The sequence below is a fragment of the Lichtheimia ornata genome, assembly GCF_029851405.1.
Source record: "Lichtheimia ornata isolate CBS 291.66 chromosome Unknown scaffold00030, whole genome shotgun sequence".
NCBI lineage: Eukaryota > Fungi > Mucoromycota > Mucoromycetes > Mucorales > Lichtheimiaceae > Lichtheimia > Lichtheimia ornata.
Window position 1 is genome coordinate 377,329 of NW_026695350.1, and position 15,872 is coordinate 393,200.

The 15,872-nt window shown below is 43.5% G+C and overlaps 6 protein-coding genes across 6 annotated transcripts; 1 reads left to right on the top strand and 5 right to left on the bottom strand.

The window, feature by feature from the left end:
* Positions 1–1,896: 1,896 nt before the first annotated feature.
* On the bottom strand, positions 1,897–4,030 carry O0I10_006730 (uncharacterized protein; the record flags this gene model as incomplete). The annotated part of the gene is made up of 2 exons (XM_058486755.1): positions 1,897–3,215; positions 3,280–4,030. 2 exons carry the CDS (start codon positions 4,028–4,030, stop codon positions 1,897–1,899), a joined length of 2,070 nt encoding a protein of 689 aa, XP_058342577.1.
* Positions 4,031–5,162: 1,132 nt separating this feature from the next.
* Positions 5,163–7,197, bottom strand: O0I10_006731 (uncharacterized protein; the record flags this gene model as incomplete). The annotated part of the gene is made up of 2 exons (XM_058486756.1): positions 5,163–6,424; positions 6,483–7,197. The coding sequence occupies 2 exons, from the start codon at positions 7,195–7,197 to the stop codon at positions 5,163–5,165; spliced, it is 1,977 nt and encodes a 658-aa protein (XP_058342578.1).
* Positions 7,198–8,577: 1,380 nt separating this feature from the next.
* Positions 8,578–8,940, bottom strand: O0I10_006732 (uncharacterized protein; the record flags this gene model as incomplete). Its single annotated transcript, XM_058486757.1, has 1 exon — positions 8,578–8,940. The coding sequence occupies one exon, from the start codon at positions 8,938–8,940 to the stop codon at positions 8,578–8,580; it is 363 nt and encodes a 120-aa protein (XP_058342579.1).
* A 322-nt stretch (positions 8,941–9,262) lies between these two features.
* Positions 9,263–10,288, top strand: O0I10_006733 (uncharacterized protein; the record flags this gene model as incomplete). Its single annotated transcript, XM_058486758.1, has 1 exon — positions 9,263–10,288. The coding sequence occupies one exon, from the start codon at positions 9,263–9,265 to the stop codon at positions 10,286–10,288; it is 1,026 nt and encodes a 341-aa protein (XP_058342580.1).
* Positions 10,289–10,436: 148 nt separating this feature from the next.
* O0I10_006734 (uncharacterized protein) lies at positions 10,437–11,885 on the bottom strand (the record flags this gene model as incomplete). The annotated part of the gene is made up of 2 exons (XM_058486759.1): positions 10,437–11,473; positions 11,534–11,885. 2 exons carry the CDS (start codon positions 11,883–11,885, stop codon positions 10,437–10,439), a joined length of 1,389 nt encoding a protein of 462 aa, XP_058342581.1.
* A 356-nt stretch (positions 11,886–12,241) lies between these two features.
* On the bottom strand, positions 12,242–14,363 carry O0I10_006735 (uncharacterized protein; the record flags this gene model as incomplete). Its single annotated transcript, XM_058486760.1, has 2 exons — positions 12,242–13,557; positions 13,613–14,363. 2 exons carry the CDS (start codon positions 14,361–14,363, stop codon positions 12,242–12,244), a joined length of 2,067 nt encoding a protein of 688 aa, XP_058342582.1.
* Positions 14,364–15,872: the final 1,509 nt, after the last annotated feature.

Genomic DNA, 15,872 nt, shown 5'->3' on the forward strand with positions numbered 1-15,872 from the left:
GGCCATTTTCGTGTCAAGAATAAAAAATTTGGATCGTGCGCATCATCCCAGCCTTCCAAGCCAGCTTTCTTTACACGACGCAACGCACGTTCCCTCCCAATGAGCTCCTCATTGACGAACACAACGCACCCGAATCGCAACAACATGCTCAGCAACAACTTTATTCAGCTAAAGGGGGTCAACGCTATGGGTAGGTTTGGGTTGTTACGTTGACATGATCGTGTACTTCAACATCGTCTGTTGCCATTGACCCCAACTGACCATGGAGACAAAGACGAGTACCAATTTACGCCTCCATACGGTAAGCTACCATGAAACTAGCTATAAGGTTATGCTATAATGCGTGGTTTGCTTATTATCTTTCGTTGCATAGATACGGTTTCCTTTCTTGGGCTGCCTTGTTGCCATGGCAAGTCAAGTCCCGCTCTCAGTAAGCTGCTGTTACTCCACCGCAACAGCACTACTTTTTATACTTGTCGCCTTTCTCTAAAGCTCTACGTTTACTCCTTGTGGACATTCCTCAATCGTCAACTGCCATTCGTTTTCTGTTCAGTCGGCATTCGTTTCTTGCTTACGCGTCTTTGCTTTCCTTGTTCGCTTGCTATTACTATCAAACGGTACGTGACGAGGATATGGGGTAAAAACAAATTGTATGCATTCCACAGCTGCTCACAATCATACAGGAGTTGGCATATGGGTTAATATGGAGGAGCACATGGTAAGGCCCAAGGGACGGTTATTTGTTCAAGCTACGCGTCAATATCGATCGTCAACAGCTACTTGTTCAAGCACCAATTTTCGTATTCCAATGGTTTCTGTCGAGACGTTATCGGGTGGTTCTGCTATTTGATCAATCATCTTTTCTATTGGCTGTGTTCCGTTGGGATGATGATGATGACGATGGTGATTATGTATATCTGGACAATGGATTTTACGGATTAGGCTGTTCAGCGCGCATGTGATTGCGTATGCAGCAATGTGGGCATCTGTATGTGTGGAGAATGGTATAATGGATATGGTACGATCTCTCCGGAACCCCTCGTTTTGCTATCTGTATCAGCGTTGGCTTGTTGTTTGTGACAATAAAATGGATCAACATAAAATCCTAACGATCAATGTTACTGGCTTATGGTCAACATGTTGATCCTTATAGTGTAAAAAAATTGATTGAGGTGGCATATCTAAAATACTGCTTTAACCCTGACCGGTGGTCGGATAAAAGATCTAGTATCATTTGCTCGGTGATGATGATGATGATGATGGCGGTCTCAGTGTATGTTTTGTTTATTCCATGCGGAAGTTTCTTAATGATAAAAGTTGGGATAGCATTTAATGTGAGTGGTCTTCCCCTGATACATAATAGAACATGAAATAGGATTTGAACCGATTACTTGTCTATTGATTGAAAGCTGTACACCACGTTGATCATATAAAAGACATGCCTTTGTTGCCTTTGTTTACCCCTTGTCATTGTGATGATGGGGATAGATGACATGGAGCACACCATGCAGCTTTGTTTGGTGGCACATTGTTCTATACAAACATTCATTGTCTTTAAGCCCCATTACTCACATAGGAAAGCATTTGTCACATATATACGTGGCATTTCTATGTGAGCATAATGGATGTGATGAAGATGGTCGATAAGGTAAGGGAGATGAGGGCAATCCGGATGTATGTGTTCATGCTACCACATTTCTTGTCATTGAAAGTTCGTAGTTGTATGGGTATCATCTGAGGTCCTAAACCATTTCCTTTGATGTTTCATTCGTTATCTCCGGATCTTTGGTTTTTATTTCAGTAAAAGGTGTGATATTGGGAGTATACATGATGATGACATAAATAGCACATGTACAAACATCAGCATGTTGTCATTTGATATAAAAGGCATTGATTTTATTGTGGACGCCATGGTTCAATGACTACAGTATGGATGGCGCTTCGCAGGCGACGCATAGTAATAGGATCAATAAAGCGATTGATGCGTAACTCCAGATGCCGCAAATTGTTCATCTTTGCCAAAAAGACCAAGCTGCTATCGGAAATGATGGATGCATGGAGAGTGAGCCGATTGAGGTTGTGAAATGACATCAATGCTTCGATCACGCATGTTTCAATTGTAGGCATGGAGGATCCATCCGCTGTTTCATCTGCCACCAGCTTTAGCGATTTTAAATTCTCACATCCTCTTGCCATTTGTTCGAAGAAGGGTGCAAAGGTATCCAGAATCCGCTTGGGGATGCAGAGCTCAAATGATTCAAGGTTCTGAAGATTTGCCATTTCTCGAAACCAAAGCGCGTTGCACATGGTGTTTGTAGTTGACACCTGAATATGGCGTAATGTGGATCGGTTGCCGAGACGAACATGATGTTTCATAAAAGGCAAAAGCGTTCTGGGATCGTGCGTTTTAAGGTTCAAGGTGTGGACATGTTCGAGGTGTATGATGGCGTCGATCACCAAAGCATCCATTGCTGGATCGTGTAGCGTGATAGATTGAATGTGAGGAGCATGTTGGATAACCCATAGTAAAAAAGGAATACAAGAGGCATCGACATCGTTGAAGCTGATAACGCGTAGTGTTGTGAATGAACCAAATGCCAACATCGTCAACGCTAAGCGATCATCCCCATTATCGGAGAACATGCCCTGGTATTCAAAGCTGCCAAGGGAATCTGCATATTGGATCATACACAAGGCAATGCTTTCCATTGTCAAATTCAATTGATGATTTGCCACGCATATCCTTCTGCTGATGTTGTTGCTGGTGGTTGTGGTGGTCGCTGTCGGTGTATCACGACATGGACGATCACTATCCCAATATACAAGTTGTTCAAGCAAAGGGCAATGATAATAAATCTGAGCAAGTATACTCGGCTCGAGTGATGGATTGATGGCGAGAAACGTCAAGAATGGGAACATCGTCAGCATGGTAATCAACCCATTTTGGGATGTGATACGAGGTGGTTCTTGAATGATCCTCAGATGGCGCATCTCTGTACACTCGATATTCGATGATAACGTAAGTGGGATCCTCTCAATGGTCAAGGAAACGAGGTTGTCACAGCAACTGACAATGTCGCTGAGATTGACGCTGCATCCATGCGATGTTGAATAATCCTTGTTCCTGATGATGGAGAGGTGTCTGAGTCGACTGCCCAACATTTCCAATGCACTTTTTAGTCTTGTAGGAAAAAGAATCTTTGATCCACCATCCACTATAAGGTGTCGGTTGAGTTATTGAATTACCATATCCCTTTACTCCCATCTTTACATACATACCTTGGATATTCAATGTCGTGAGTTTTGTAAAGTTGCCACGTGTAAACAAATCGCAAAGCGACGGTCCTCCTTGACGTGCACAAAATGAAGCAAGCCCATTTACTTTGCCGTGCACATCCAATCTCGTCACAAAGGGTGAAAAACGTAAAAGATGATGATGTCCTTCGGTAAGCGTCTCAATGTTGGACGTCTTTGCGTAAAATGTCAATCCATCGGTCACTTGGAGAATACGCTGATGCCATGCACGGGACACATAAAACAAAGGGGATCGTTTGTTTGAATTGAATGGCATGATGGAATCCATGATCCTCGGCGTAAGATTACAGGCGACAATGTCTAATGGCAACTTGCTAAGAAAATCGACTCGTCTGCTGGTGATTTCCTTGGCGTCATCCATGATAGCTTGTAATTGATGATAACCAGGGTCATCGTGTGCCACAGCAGCCAATCCTTGATTGCACATGTCAATGACTGCCCACTGCCTTCCTTGGCTCGAATATACATTACATGCACGTAAATAGCCTAAGCAGGATCGAGGTGCCATTTCTCTCATGATAGCTGCATCCTGAAGAGCCAAGTCGTATTGCACACAGGCTGTCAAGCTGACGGCACGATCGTTGAGTTGTTGTAACAATTGACGAATCCCGTTTCCAATAGCGCATGTCAACTCGGTAATGAGGATGGCGTGTTCACAGTGGTCGACAGTAATGCTGTGTTGGCGGCACAAGCTTTCCCATCTGGATTCAGGCATTGTGAGTTGTGCGTGGTGACAAAAGAAGGGCTGACGAAGGAGCTGCTGAGCTGAAACGCTTTATCCAGGTGCTGTGTAACCATGCCCACCATTCATCCCCATCCTTTTATCATTGCAAATAGCGCACACACCACAACTACCCATACCAACCCCACTCACGATCCTTCTCAAATGGATGTGACATCAAATGAAATACATAAAATAGCGTACACAGAAAGCTACAATAAAGCTATCAAGCTGTTGGCATGCATGTTAAGAACCGAATATGGAAAGTGTGGTTGTACAACTATGCTAATCCATCATGTTTTTATCTTCCAGGACCACCATTCATGGATTGCACTTATGTTGACGTGGCATAATAGCACCTCAGGGGTAAGCTGTCTCTGACGCTGCTGCCAAAGAAACGCTAACACCCTAACGATTTCGCATTCCAGGGGAGAATTGCAATCATGCAAGACAAGTGACAATCATACAGGCTCATGATAGAATGATGTATTTTTTCTTTGATGGTGTGTATTTGTGTACGCAGCAAAAGTGATAACATGTAGAATATCCTGAACAATGCCGCCTATAAACAAGTGGATGAATGTCAATGTAGTACATTACTTTAGCGTATCATGGAAAATTGTTGATTACATGGATTGAAAATTGTGTATTTGTAAGATTGGGTATAAGAGTGATTCAATGTCCTATGTATGAAATGTAACTTTCAAGTGACACAATGATACCATGGATACTACTGTAGCATGCTACGATATACCCAAAGCTGTGTATGGTAGCACCTGGATACCATTAATGAAGCCGTCATCGCTCAATTACGGAAAGTATGCTGGAAAAAGTGCTGATGTTAAAGATAAAGATGAGAAGCCATGACTTTTGGCTTGGCTGAATCTTGTCTATGGTACGTTGGTGAATGGCATGTCGTATTAAGTAACAGCCTAGGAGTATTCTCATTGATGAGGAACTACTATTGGCTGGTGTGAGCCTAAAAAGCGTTATTGGGAATCGTGAATCTCTTCCTCTTCCTACACATGAGGCATGGCAGTGGATTACATGGCAGGTATCAAAGAGCTTTATTAGTAATGTTAAAGCTGGAGAGAGGGTATTCAAGGGATTATCCAAATGTAAGGCTTCAAAAGGAAACATACCCATTGCTGCCGGTAATCCTCAAGTCAGGCCGTTGTCCTTGGAGATGTCGAATATCATCCTTGTTGCCTGGCTTTTCTCGATAGATCTCGATGCATTTGAGTTGCGAAAACGTTTGCACGGCATACCAAAAGTCGCTCTCCCCTTCGGTGTTAAAGACTGAAAATGCAAGTTTCTCCAAATGGGTGAGCTGTTTCAAAGCGTTGATTGATTCGGTGGATGGCGGATTGATGCAGTTGATCTCAAAGCAGGTTAAATGACGACAGCCTTTCAGAAGCCCACCAATAAACCTTTCCATTTGGCAGGGATCCCAAACATGATGAAAGCGGACCATTAGGTGTCGTAGCTGACTTAGTTGATGAATTGCACTTAACATGTTGTCGACGTCGTTTGCGGTGGTGAAATCAATAACGAGTTCTTTCAAATATGGATGATGTATAAACCGGAGCAGGTATCGTTCGATGAGAGCTTTCTGATCAGCGTCATGTGTATCGGCAATTTCCAAATGTAGCTTTTTTAGATCGTTGGGGAACACATCAAGCACAGAGGAGTTGGCAGTAAGCACTTCAGCTGATATCTTCAATTCTTCAAGCATGGGTGCATGTCGCGGTATCCACCACCCGGAGTTATCAAGGCAAAGTCTTTTCAGTTGACGATAATCAACATTGTAGATATCCTCAGGCTCTGATCCAAGTTCCACGTCGAATTGTAGGCGTTCAAGTGTCATTTGATGCTGCTTTAGTACGTAATTGATTGACTGCCAGAAAGCACCGTCCAGATGAGTCATCATGATAACAAGATCCGTAATCCCATTCTCTTTAGACATAGGGCCTTGGTCTGACAAAGTGATTTCAAAGCCTATAGCTTCCTTGTAAAGTGTAAGGCTGTTCATCCATGGATAGTAGTCCAGAATATCACGTGTTGATTGTATGTCGCTGCATGGAGAAAGTGAAAGCTTCTTGAGTGATGGCAAACGCTTTCCAATCGCCATGATCTCATTATAGGTAATGTCCCTTTCTGTGTAAATGGATAATGTCGTCAAAGTGGTGCATGTCATCATTGGAAGCGAGCTGATATCATCAACGGACTCGAGAAACAATTTGAGTGACACGAGATTGGAGCAGTTGAGCAGAACGTCGCCTATGGGTAACACGACCCCACTTGGACGTACAATTTGGAGATGGGTCAAAGTGGTGCTGATGGACCTGAATGACGAAACCAAGTGATCCACACAATCGGCTGTGAAGTCTTAAAGGGCAAGCGTTAAATATAAACCCAATAGAAAACCAATACAATGTCAACTTACGATCAATCAATAGCTCATGCAATGAGCAAAAGTCATTATTGCGTATTAGATCACCAAGCCATGTCCCTTTAGTAAATTGTCCAATGTTCAATGATATCACATGCCGAGAAAATTTGGCGATTTGCGAATCGTTTCCCATGTATTCCATTTCCTCACAATCAGTCATAAAGCGTAATCCATCCAGCGACTGAATAACACGTTCACGCCATTGATTAGATACATGCAAGTACGGCCATGGTGTAAATGGCTGCAAACACCAATAATCGGTAAACATTGGGATGATGGTCATGACAACAATGTCGCATGGCAGCTGAGTAACAAAGTCAATGCATACGTTTTGGCGTTGTTCGGCATCCTCTTTGAGTCGTCGTAATGTATCATAGTGCGTATCCATGGTATCAGCCATACTCAGGCCCTTGCCGCAAATATCGATCACATGATGCTGTTTTCCTTGCTCGCTGTAAATCTTGGCTTCGCATAAATAACCAAGTGCTGAATAAGGCGAGAGTTGTTGTATAAGCTTGGCATCGCGAAGGGCCGATTCAAAGCTAGCAAGCTTTGTGAATGCCAAAGCACGCCGATCCAAAGCTGACAAGATGGGTTCAAGGGATTGGTGAAGTTGAGATGTTGAATCGTGAAGAAGCTTTGTATATTTCTCAGTGGAGACTGCGAGTGTAGGCTGCTGGTAAAACTCGTCCCAAATAGAGCGTGTCATTGTGAAGGGGAAGAAGGGTGAGGTTCACCAGTGCCAAGTCTAGCCCCGCCCAAGTATAAAACCCATTGGCTCTCAGTCAACACAGCCCCTTTACTCCTTTTATTTCAACAACACCACTTTCTACTTGACGACCTTCTCTAAAAGCTTTACCTTTTGTGCTCCTTGCCAACATTCCACGTTCGCCATGCCACATCAGATTGGTTGCCAGTCAACATTCGTCTCCTGGTTACGCGCGTCATCGCCTTGCGTGTCGGCTTCTTGCCTGTACGTGTTTCAGCTTATTTTAATACACCCAGTTTCCAGCTTTACATTTCGACTAAGACACCTTGCTAAAATACGCTTGTCAACAATTGCCGTTCCTCCATTGCGCTCAAGATCTTGGTGTTGAGCTTGGTCATCTTGAACAGCAACTCCAAGAGCACCCAACGCTAATCTTCAGCATAAATCTGCTACCAACACACGAGACGCTTCACACAAGCTTGCATCAATACACTTTGCGATAGCTACAAGCCGAGGTACGTCAAGAAAAGTGGGAGGCAATGTTGGTATGGTACATTCAAGGGTTGTTTGCTTCCAGCTCCTGATGCTTATCACCTTCAACAGGCTTGTCCAAGGTTACCAAGCGATATCACCAGCACCCAGATGATGAACGAATGGTCGCGAACTTCGAAAGGCTTTTCTCCAAGCATGCCTTCATCTCAATTTTTCATCACCTCTTGGCATCAAACGCTTGTATTTGCTGGTGGTACCGTTGGATTGGAGTCATGGTATGACGATGCCCACTTTGTATCGCTATTCGCAGAGCTCAAGTCTTTTATAAAGGTTCTCGCAGTAAACGTGGTACGTTTGTATGAGGTGGGAATTGAGGTAACCTTGGGAGCTATGCATGTTGGATGATGGCAGAAGGGATATGGTAAGATTTTCAAGGGTTGTATGCTGGTGGATGATGGGTATTGCTTGTTAGTTAGCTGTGGTAGGGTAGCTTTTTCAAGTTTTCGACAATAAAATGATTAACTGATAATTGGTAAGGACATCACAGCATCACTGGGAATGGATGATGAGTACAATGGAAATAACAACATGCAGGACCTATTACACAAGGTTGTTTATCATCTTGTATGCATGACTCTATTTTCTTACCGCTTTATACACATGCGTGAAATGATAAATGCTCTATTGCTTGCTACACGATAATGCGCTTATGTTTAAGCAAACAGGAAACAATGGAATGACGTTGGATAGTTGATGAAACAAAGCAAGGTTTTATTATGCAAGGAAAAAAGGGAGCAAGGAGTGATCGCCACAATAAAGCTGAATGCATCAATGACAAAGGATGTCGATAGCAGGGATGCGATAACGTTTTGGTTGTTGGATGGGTGATCAGTAGGTGTATTTTTGGGTTCGAATTGCTACACCAGGTATTTTACGCTTCAATTGTGCAATGCCTTCACGGTCAAAGTACTTGAGCTTGAGATGCAACGAATCAAGGTGCTGAAAATGACCCAAAGTAGCTAACATCCCATGGGGTAGTCTCATGGAGGCAATGACTAGGACTTTGAGATGCGGGTGTTCAGATAATGGTAGAATCCAATCTCCATCAAATGGAAAAAGGGGAAGTATCAACGTAAACTTTTCAAGGGATATACACCCACGTGCGATGCGAAGAAGAAGTGTTTTGAGCAGGTAGACATGATTGGTGTACAGTGACCCACAAAATTGTTCAAATGTTTTGTACTTTTGCATAAATCGTTTCCTGGCGCATTGCCATGCATATAAAACATAGTGATATTATACATCATTCGATAGCGTATCTAATTGGGCACATAATGCAATTCACGTGATGTGTGGAACATTGAAATTCATGCAGCTAGCGGGGAATCAATAGCGTCGATACACTTGAACAATTTTGAGGGTACTTCACCAATATTACATAAATGAACATCTACAACATGTGGAGCCTTTATTCTTTATAATGTTATTGATAAGCCACTAATAAAAGTTTTTACTGCCTTGAGCATGGCCTAGGCCCTTTTCCCTTCGACTTCACTTATAAGTAACTTTTATTATGCGTCCAATCAGTAACCAGAAGAAAGAGGATGTGAAACATCTTCTACAACAAGGTACACCATACCGCGAAATCTCTACACTCACTGGTGTCTCCCTTGGAGCTATTCGAGCTATTCGAAAGGACCTGAATGTCGACATTGAACCTAATGGAGCTGGTCGAAAGCGCATAATGTCAAGCAATGACATTCGTGTTGTCATTCGGAAACTCGTAACTGGCGAATACAAGAGTGTTGAAGACGCAAGCCGTCAGCTCCGAGCTACCTACCCCAACAAGGTGACCCCAAGTGCTGAAACGATTCGTCGTGAAATGAAGCGTCTCAATTACACCGCAATTAAGAAGCCCAATGTGTTGCCATTGACCCGATCGCGTCGCAATGCACGATTCCGGTTCGCGCAAGCATATCGTTCTTGGACTGTAGAGGACTGGAAACGTGTTGTTTTCAGCGACGAGACAAAAGTGAACCGTTTGGGAAGTGATGGCCTTCATTGGACTTGGATTGATCCTGATGGCAAATTACGTGAACGCAATGTTATCCATACATATAAGCATGGTGGCGGAAGCATCATGATCTGGGGCTGTTTTTGTTGGTCAGGGCCCGGGTTTATCACCAAAATTCAAGGAACCATGAATGCCGACCTCTATTGCAGCATTTTGGATGATGAATTCAAGCAATCATTGGAATATTACGGCCTTGAAGTGAATGACATCATCTTTCAGCAAGATAATGATCCTAAGCACAAGTCCCGGAAAGCCACCCAATGGTTCCAGGATAATGGTGTTGAGGTCCTACCATGGCCATCGTACTCTCCAGACCTCAATCCTATCGAACATATGTGGGCAGAGCTCAAACGCAAGTTGCTTCTCTATGATGAGCCTGCTAAGTCCATGACCGAGTTCTGGGAAAGGGTTTCCTATACCTGGAACAAGTGTATGACGAAGGAATACTGTGAGAGACTCATAGAAAGCATGCCACGACGTATAGAAGCCTGTTATAAAGCAAGAGGAGGCTATACTAAGTATTAATAAAACATGTTCTAGTTCCCCTCAAAATTGTTCAAGTGTATCGACTCTATTGATTCCCCGCTAGCTGCATGAATTTCAATGTTGCACAGATCACGTGAATTGCATTGTGTGCCCAATTAGATACGCTATCGAATGATGTATAACATCACTATGTTCTAAATGCATCGCAATGCGCCAGGAAACGATTTATGCAAAAGTACAAAACATTTGAACAATTTTGTGGGTCACTGTATATAGGACGGAGCTCCAGGACCTTGAGTTGCTGTAATAGTGGAATCGAGAATAGCCAATTATCACCGCTGTACGATGGCTTGTTGATAGTGCACTTGAGCTCTTGGAGTGTTGACACAGTACTTAGCTGTACATGATGGTCAAGGAATCGTTGCTCATCCACATCGCTAGATAATTCCGAGTATTCCAAAGTAATTGTTGTCAGAGGACGGCCAATCAATGCATTCAAGATTTCCCCTCGTACACCTCCTCGCATACATTCCACATATTGGATACAAGGCGCATTTGATACTATCCATGTAAGAATATTGATGCCCCCTTGTCCCAAAATTGTGGGGAATCGCAAGGAGCGTAGCTGATTGAATACCACACGATTGTTAGCACGTCGCACGATAGGGGAGTACATGAAACAACGGCCTTGCAATGAAAACGACTGAAGGGTAGCGTGATGGTTCCTCATCAAGTCTTCAAAAAGGTTTCCCTTGAGCGAAACATCGTGAATCGATAATAGCCGTAATCCTTGTGTGTCGTCTAGGTGAAGCCGCGAAATCTCTGTGTCTGATGCACGATGCTCAACACCTAGATAGAGTTGCTGAAGGTGTGGGCAATATTGAAAAATCGTATGCACAGCTTCGTGGTTGGTTGGAAGGCTCGTCAATCCCAGCAGACGCAAACCAGGAAAATGCTCAATGAATCGTACATCCCTAGAAGGACCTGGTGGATTGTAGACAACTTGAAGGTGCCGTATGTTAGGATACATGCGTTCAGGATGTAGCGAAGAGGTGAAATGGAAGTCTTCAGTCATTGAAATCCTCAATTGAACAATCGTCGTGCATTGATCGAGCATGTCGCATAATTGCAGTGAATTCGGTTGCACTTTGAACATGATAGATAGGTATCTTAGGTTTGGGAGCGATCCAAGTAGTTCCATCCATGCCATGTGAAACCCTGTTTCTGAATATGAAGGGATATGAGTTTTGATGGATACATTTAGTACATGACCAACGGCCTTACCCTTGATTGTTAAATTGCGCAACGACGAAAAGTGTGCATATTCCACAAGCTTGAAAATGGATCTCACGCTACGGGTTGCTACAGTAAGCGTTTTGATGCAAGGGGCCACTGCTCGCACACGCATCCAATCGAGTCGAAGCGACAACCGCTCGCTTTCAAGATTGAAACGAATGCTTTTGTCGTTTTCAGCGATCCGTTTGCTCCACGTCGTACACACTGAAAAGTAATTTTGTCGCCCATGTAGGTTAAAGGTTCGACCATGGCGTTCCATGATCCTAGGAACAATGTGTTCGGCTACAATTTCCAATGGCAACTCGCTGACGAAATCAATCGGCTTTTGGGAAAAAGACATGATGATGAAAGTGGTAAGAAAAAGAACAAAGTGGGAAAGTAGCAAGCTGGGATTGGGAGGTGATGGGAAGCTGAAAGTATCGTTGCTCTGCATCAAACTCGCATGACAGATGATTGATTGGTTCATCTTCCATCTTCCATCCAGGATATCATGTATCCCATTGCACGCCTATCAGCTAGCCAACATGATTTATCACCGATGATGTTACCACCTTTGATTGACATCTTTCCTTGATCATTTATCAATACCCCACCAGTGAGCAATGACGTAGTAAAGAAAAGCAGCTTTATATTGAAAATCATGCGAGTAATGATGGATGGGTGCTAATTGATTACTGTAATCCTCCCCCCTGCGAATTAGTGGTGATGCCTCGTTCTCTGTGTGTATACGAATTCGAATGTTGAGCTCTTGAATATAGCGTAAATTTCAGCGTCCAACAAATAAAGGTCGAGATGAAATTCTTGCAGGCGTTGAAGACGTTGTATAAAGGAAGGTAGCGACGATGGATCACCACTCAAATGAGTGCTATTGATGATAAGGGTCTTGAGATTGGTATGACACGATATGATGCTGATAATTTTGTAGTCAACAGGTGATTCTGGCGACATCCATGTAAAGCGCTCCAATGCAGGGCAACCAGAAGCGATCTTGGAGATAAAGGGTACTAGAACGTCACCCATTACCGAGGATCCTTTACAGCAAACTTCAAGCTGCCTCAATTGTGTAAGTTGCGTAATCAATAGGATCCATGAATCTGATAGCGAGTGCTTCACGACTTCGATATGGATCACTTCCACGTTCGATTGATGGCCACAACTGATATGGTGTTGTATAAAGCGCTTCTCATTCTCTTGCGAAGACCCATCTGCCTTTAATCCAATCCTCGTAAAATGTTGATGGTTTGGGTTCATGAGCTCTTGAAAAACAGGCGCCTGCAAATCTCCATATATGGTATCCACTGATCTCAGTTGAGGAGCATGCTGTAGTAACCAAACGATCAAAGGGATGTAACACTCGTCGACATGGGAAGGATACGATATTTGGCGCAGTCGCATAAATGTCATTTCGATGTTCATCTCTTCTTGCAATAGGAGGCTTGATGAAAATTCAAAGCCGGCTCCAATGTCGATGCTCTCAATAGTATCACTATGCTCCACGACGTATCGCATCATATCATCGCCCCTGAATCTTTTTCTTTTTCCCGGATCCCTCACAGCCAATACACGTAATCCACTATCATCGTCTTGTATGTCACCAATATCAGGGAGAAAACGAGGTAGCGTATTTGAAAAGACGAGTTGCTGTAATAATGGGCATGCTTGTTGAATGGCTGGCAAGATGGAAGAACTTGGCGTGGGTATGATGCTCAACAGGCGTAGTTGAGGAAGCGGTCGAAGGAATGCATACATTGTATCCTCATCCATCGATACGTTGGCATTGCTGAGGTCCAGTTTTTTGAGCTTTGGGTACTGAGAAAATACAAAGGACGTATCAAATCCTCCATTTGAAATCGATAGCGCTGCCAGATTCGGACATGCTTCGAGATAATCGCATAGTCGGTATGGCGTTTCAGATGTACATGAGTATCCATAGTCCATAGTGAGCTGTGTCATTGATGCGCCCAATGCATTTAAAAGTGGTAGCAATCTGATGAGTGGTCGTGAATGAACGCCTACTCAGGTATATAAGATGTTGGCTCTGAATTCTTTCTGTATCCCGTTCCTTACCGTCAACATGTAATTTCTTCAGTGCTGTAAACGTGGTGCCACCTGTTAGATGATCCGCTATTCCTTCATGAAGACCCCACACAGCAAATGACTTGATATAAGGTGCCATATCCAATAGCTGGTCATATTCCTTTGCTGATAAACCCTTAGACGAAGACCTTGGGAAAGTGCCAACACGAAACGTGAAACCGTCTGCCATTGCTATCCTCTCCCGCCATGTACGAGACACGTCCAAGTAACGTCCTTCTTTTCCAATATCGACCACGGTCTGACCATCGAAAATCCTTGGGATAAGGTTTGAAAGCACTATCTCCAATGGCAACCAGCTGAAAAAGTCGATACGCGTATTGATCTTTTGTTGTGAAACCGCTTTTGCTGATAAGAGCTGCGCATACTGATCATGTAGTCTTGGTACGTGTTGCAACCCATCGTCATAGATCTTGATAGCTGACGCGTGTTGTCCTCGATAAGAAAAGATTCTTCCTGCACAGAGATAGCCAAAGGGTGAAGTAGGCGCAATACTCATGGTGGCTGCTGCATCGCTCATGGCGTCATTCAGCTGTCCACAATTAGCAAGTAGCGATGCTCTCGAATGAAGGGCTGACACAAGCGTTTGAACGCAATCGTGTACGATGGTTGACAATTGATCGAGCTGCACATTCCTTGTTGGGTGGTCAATCGTAATGCGAACACCAGTTGCTGGCAGCATGTCAAGAACGTGTGGAGTGGACGAAGCAGAAACAATGCTCATGCATGCACTTGAGTGCACAAGGAAATGAAGGACATTCTGTAACACGGCATTTGATTGGCCGACAAGACTCCCAATGCTACCCACCCGTATACTCTCCTGCTCAACCACTTTTATCTGTAGCCAATGTTTACTATCATTCATGTAATATAAAGAATAAAGGCATCGACTTTTGTACAAATACAAATCATTTGCATACGTCTTCCATCGCAAAGTTCCATCGTCAGTGATGATGATGATTGCAGTAAATAAAGCACGTGACCACATCAAAGGTATAATAGCTGCACCAGACATACCCCGTCTTTCTTTATTTCAGTGCTTGCTTCATCTATAGCGAACCAATGGTACGTTTCACATACTTGTAGTCATATTACAGTGGCCCCTCATGGAGAACTATCATGCATCATTTGTTTGTTATGTATTCCTTTCTTCATCATTGTCATGATCACAGTAATTATGCATAGGTAACAGGATTCAGGTGAAGAGGGTCAACAGGTGCTCTAGAGTAAAGCAAGCACGACAACATGAAATGCGTACAGAAAACGGCTTATTGGCATTGTATCGATCAATGGTAGTAACCTTTATCCTGGTACAGGACCATGTGACGCCATGGCAACGAGCGAAGTAAGCGGGATTCATTGACTTTCAGTGGCGTACACACACAATGTTACAACACGACACCGAGTATGGGATTAGATTATGCATTGCTAATGGATCGAGCAAAAGAGGATGGTAAACAAATCCTCCCTTGTATTTATTTCCCATGCCTTACCTGCCGGATGAAATGGATGCACACGCCGTAAATGGTGGTTGGCAAGGTAACATACAGGCAAGCACGACATGGACGAAACGCATGATAACATAACGTGGCGTACTTTATAACCAACAGCGCGTTGACATTTGCAACATACCAAGCAATTACATGTATACACGTGATCGAAGGCTTATTTTCAAGGGGTGTCTATCATTCATTCTGGTACTAGCTGAAATGCAAGAGCGCAAACCATTATACGATGGTTGTTTCTACATTATACACCTACAGGATGGATCACATGACAATACGAGGCCTCACGCCCGATTCTTATTACCCGTTTCAGGATATCATGTGCCATTTTACGCCAACTTCAATAACTGTATCCAAGAGGATTATCTCTCATACTGGAGATGAAAAAGCAACAACAAGCTTTCAAAGGCGATCACCGTTATTGGCGAGAAGAAACGAAGGATGATGTCAACAACCGGCAACTGGATGAAGGATTATAAAACAACATATGATGTTGGCAGACCGATCAGGAATGCATACGGATATCGACACCATTTCACGGCGTTATTCTCATTCAAGGCAACAAATTTACCACTAGCTACTTCTGGTACCACACGTGAATCGTACGATGATTATCACGTGTGTCTTGGGTATGCCAAGGGTGCAAGCATGCAACGTGTCATCCAGGGTGATGAATTTAGGCTTGCTACAAGGTTCAAGGATTGCTTACCAAGGATTATGATGATGAC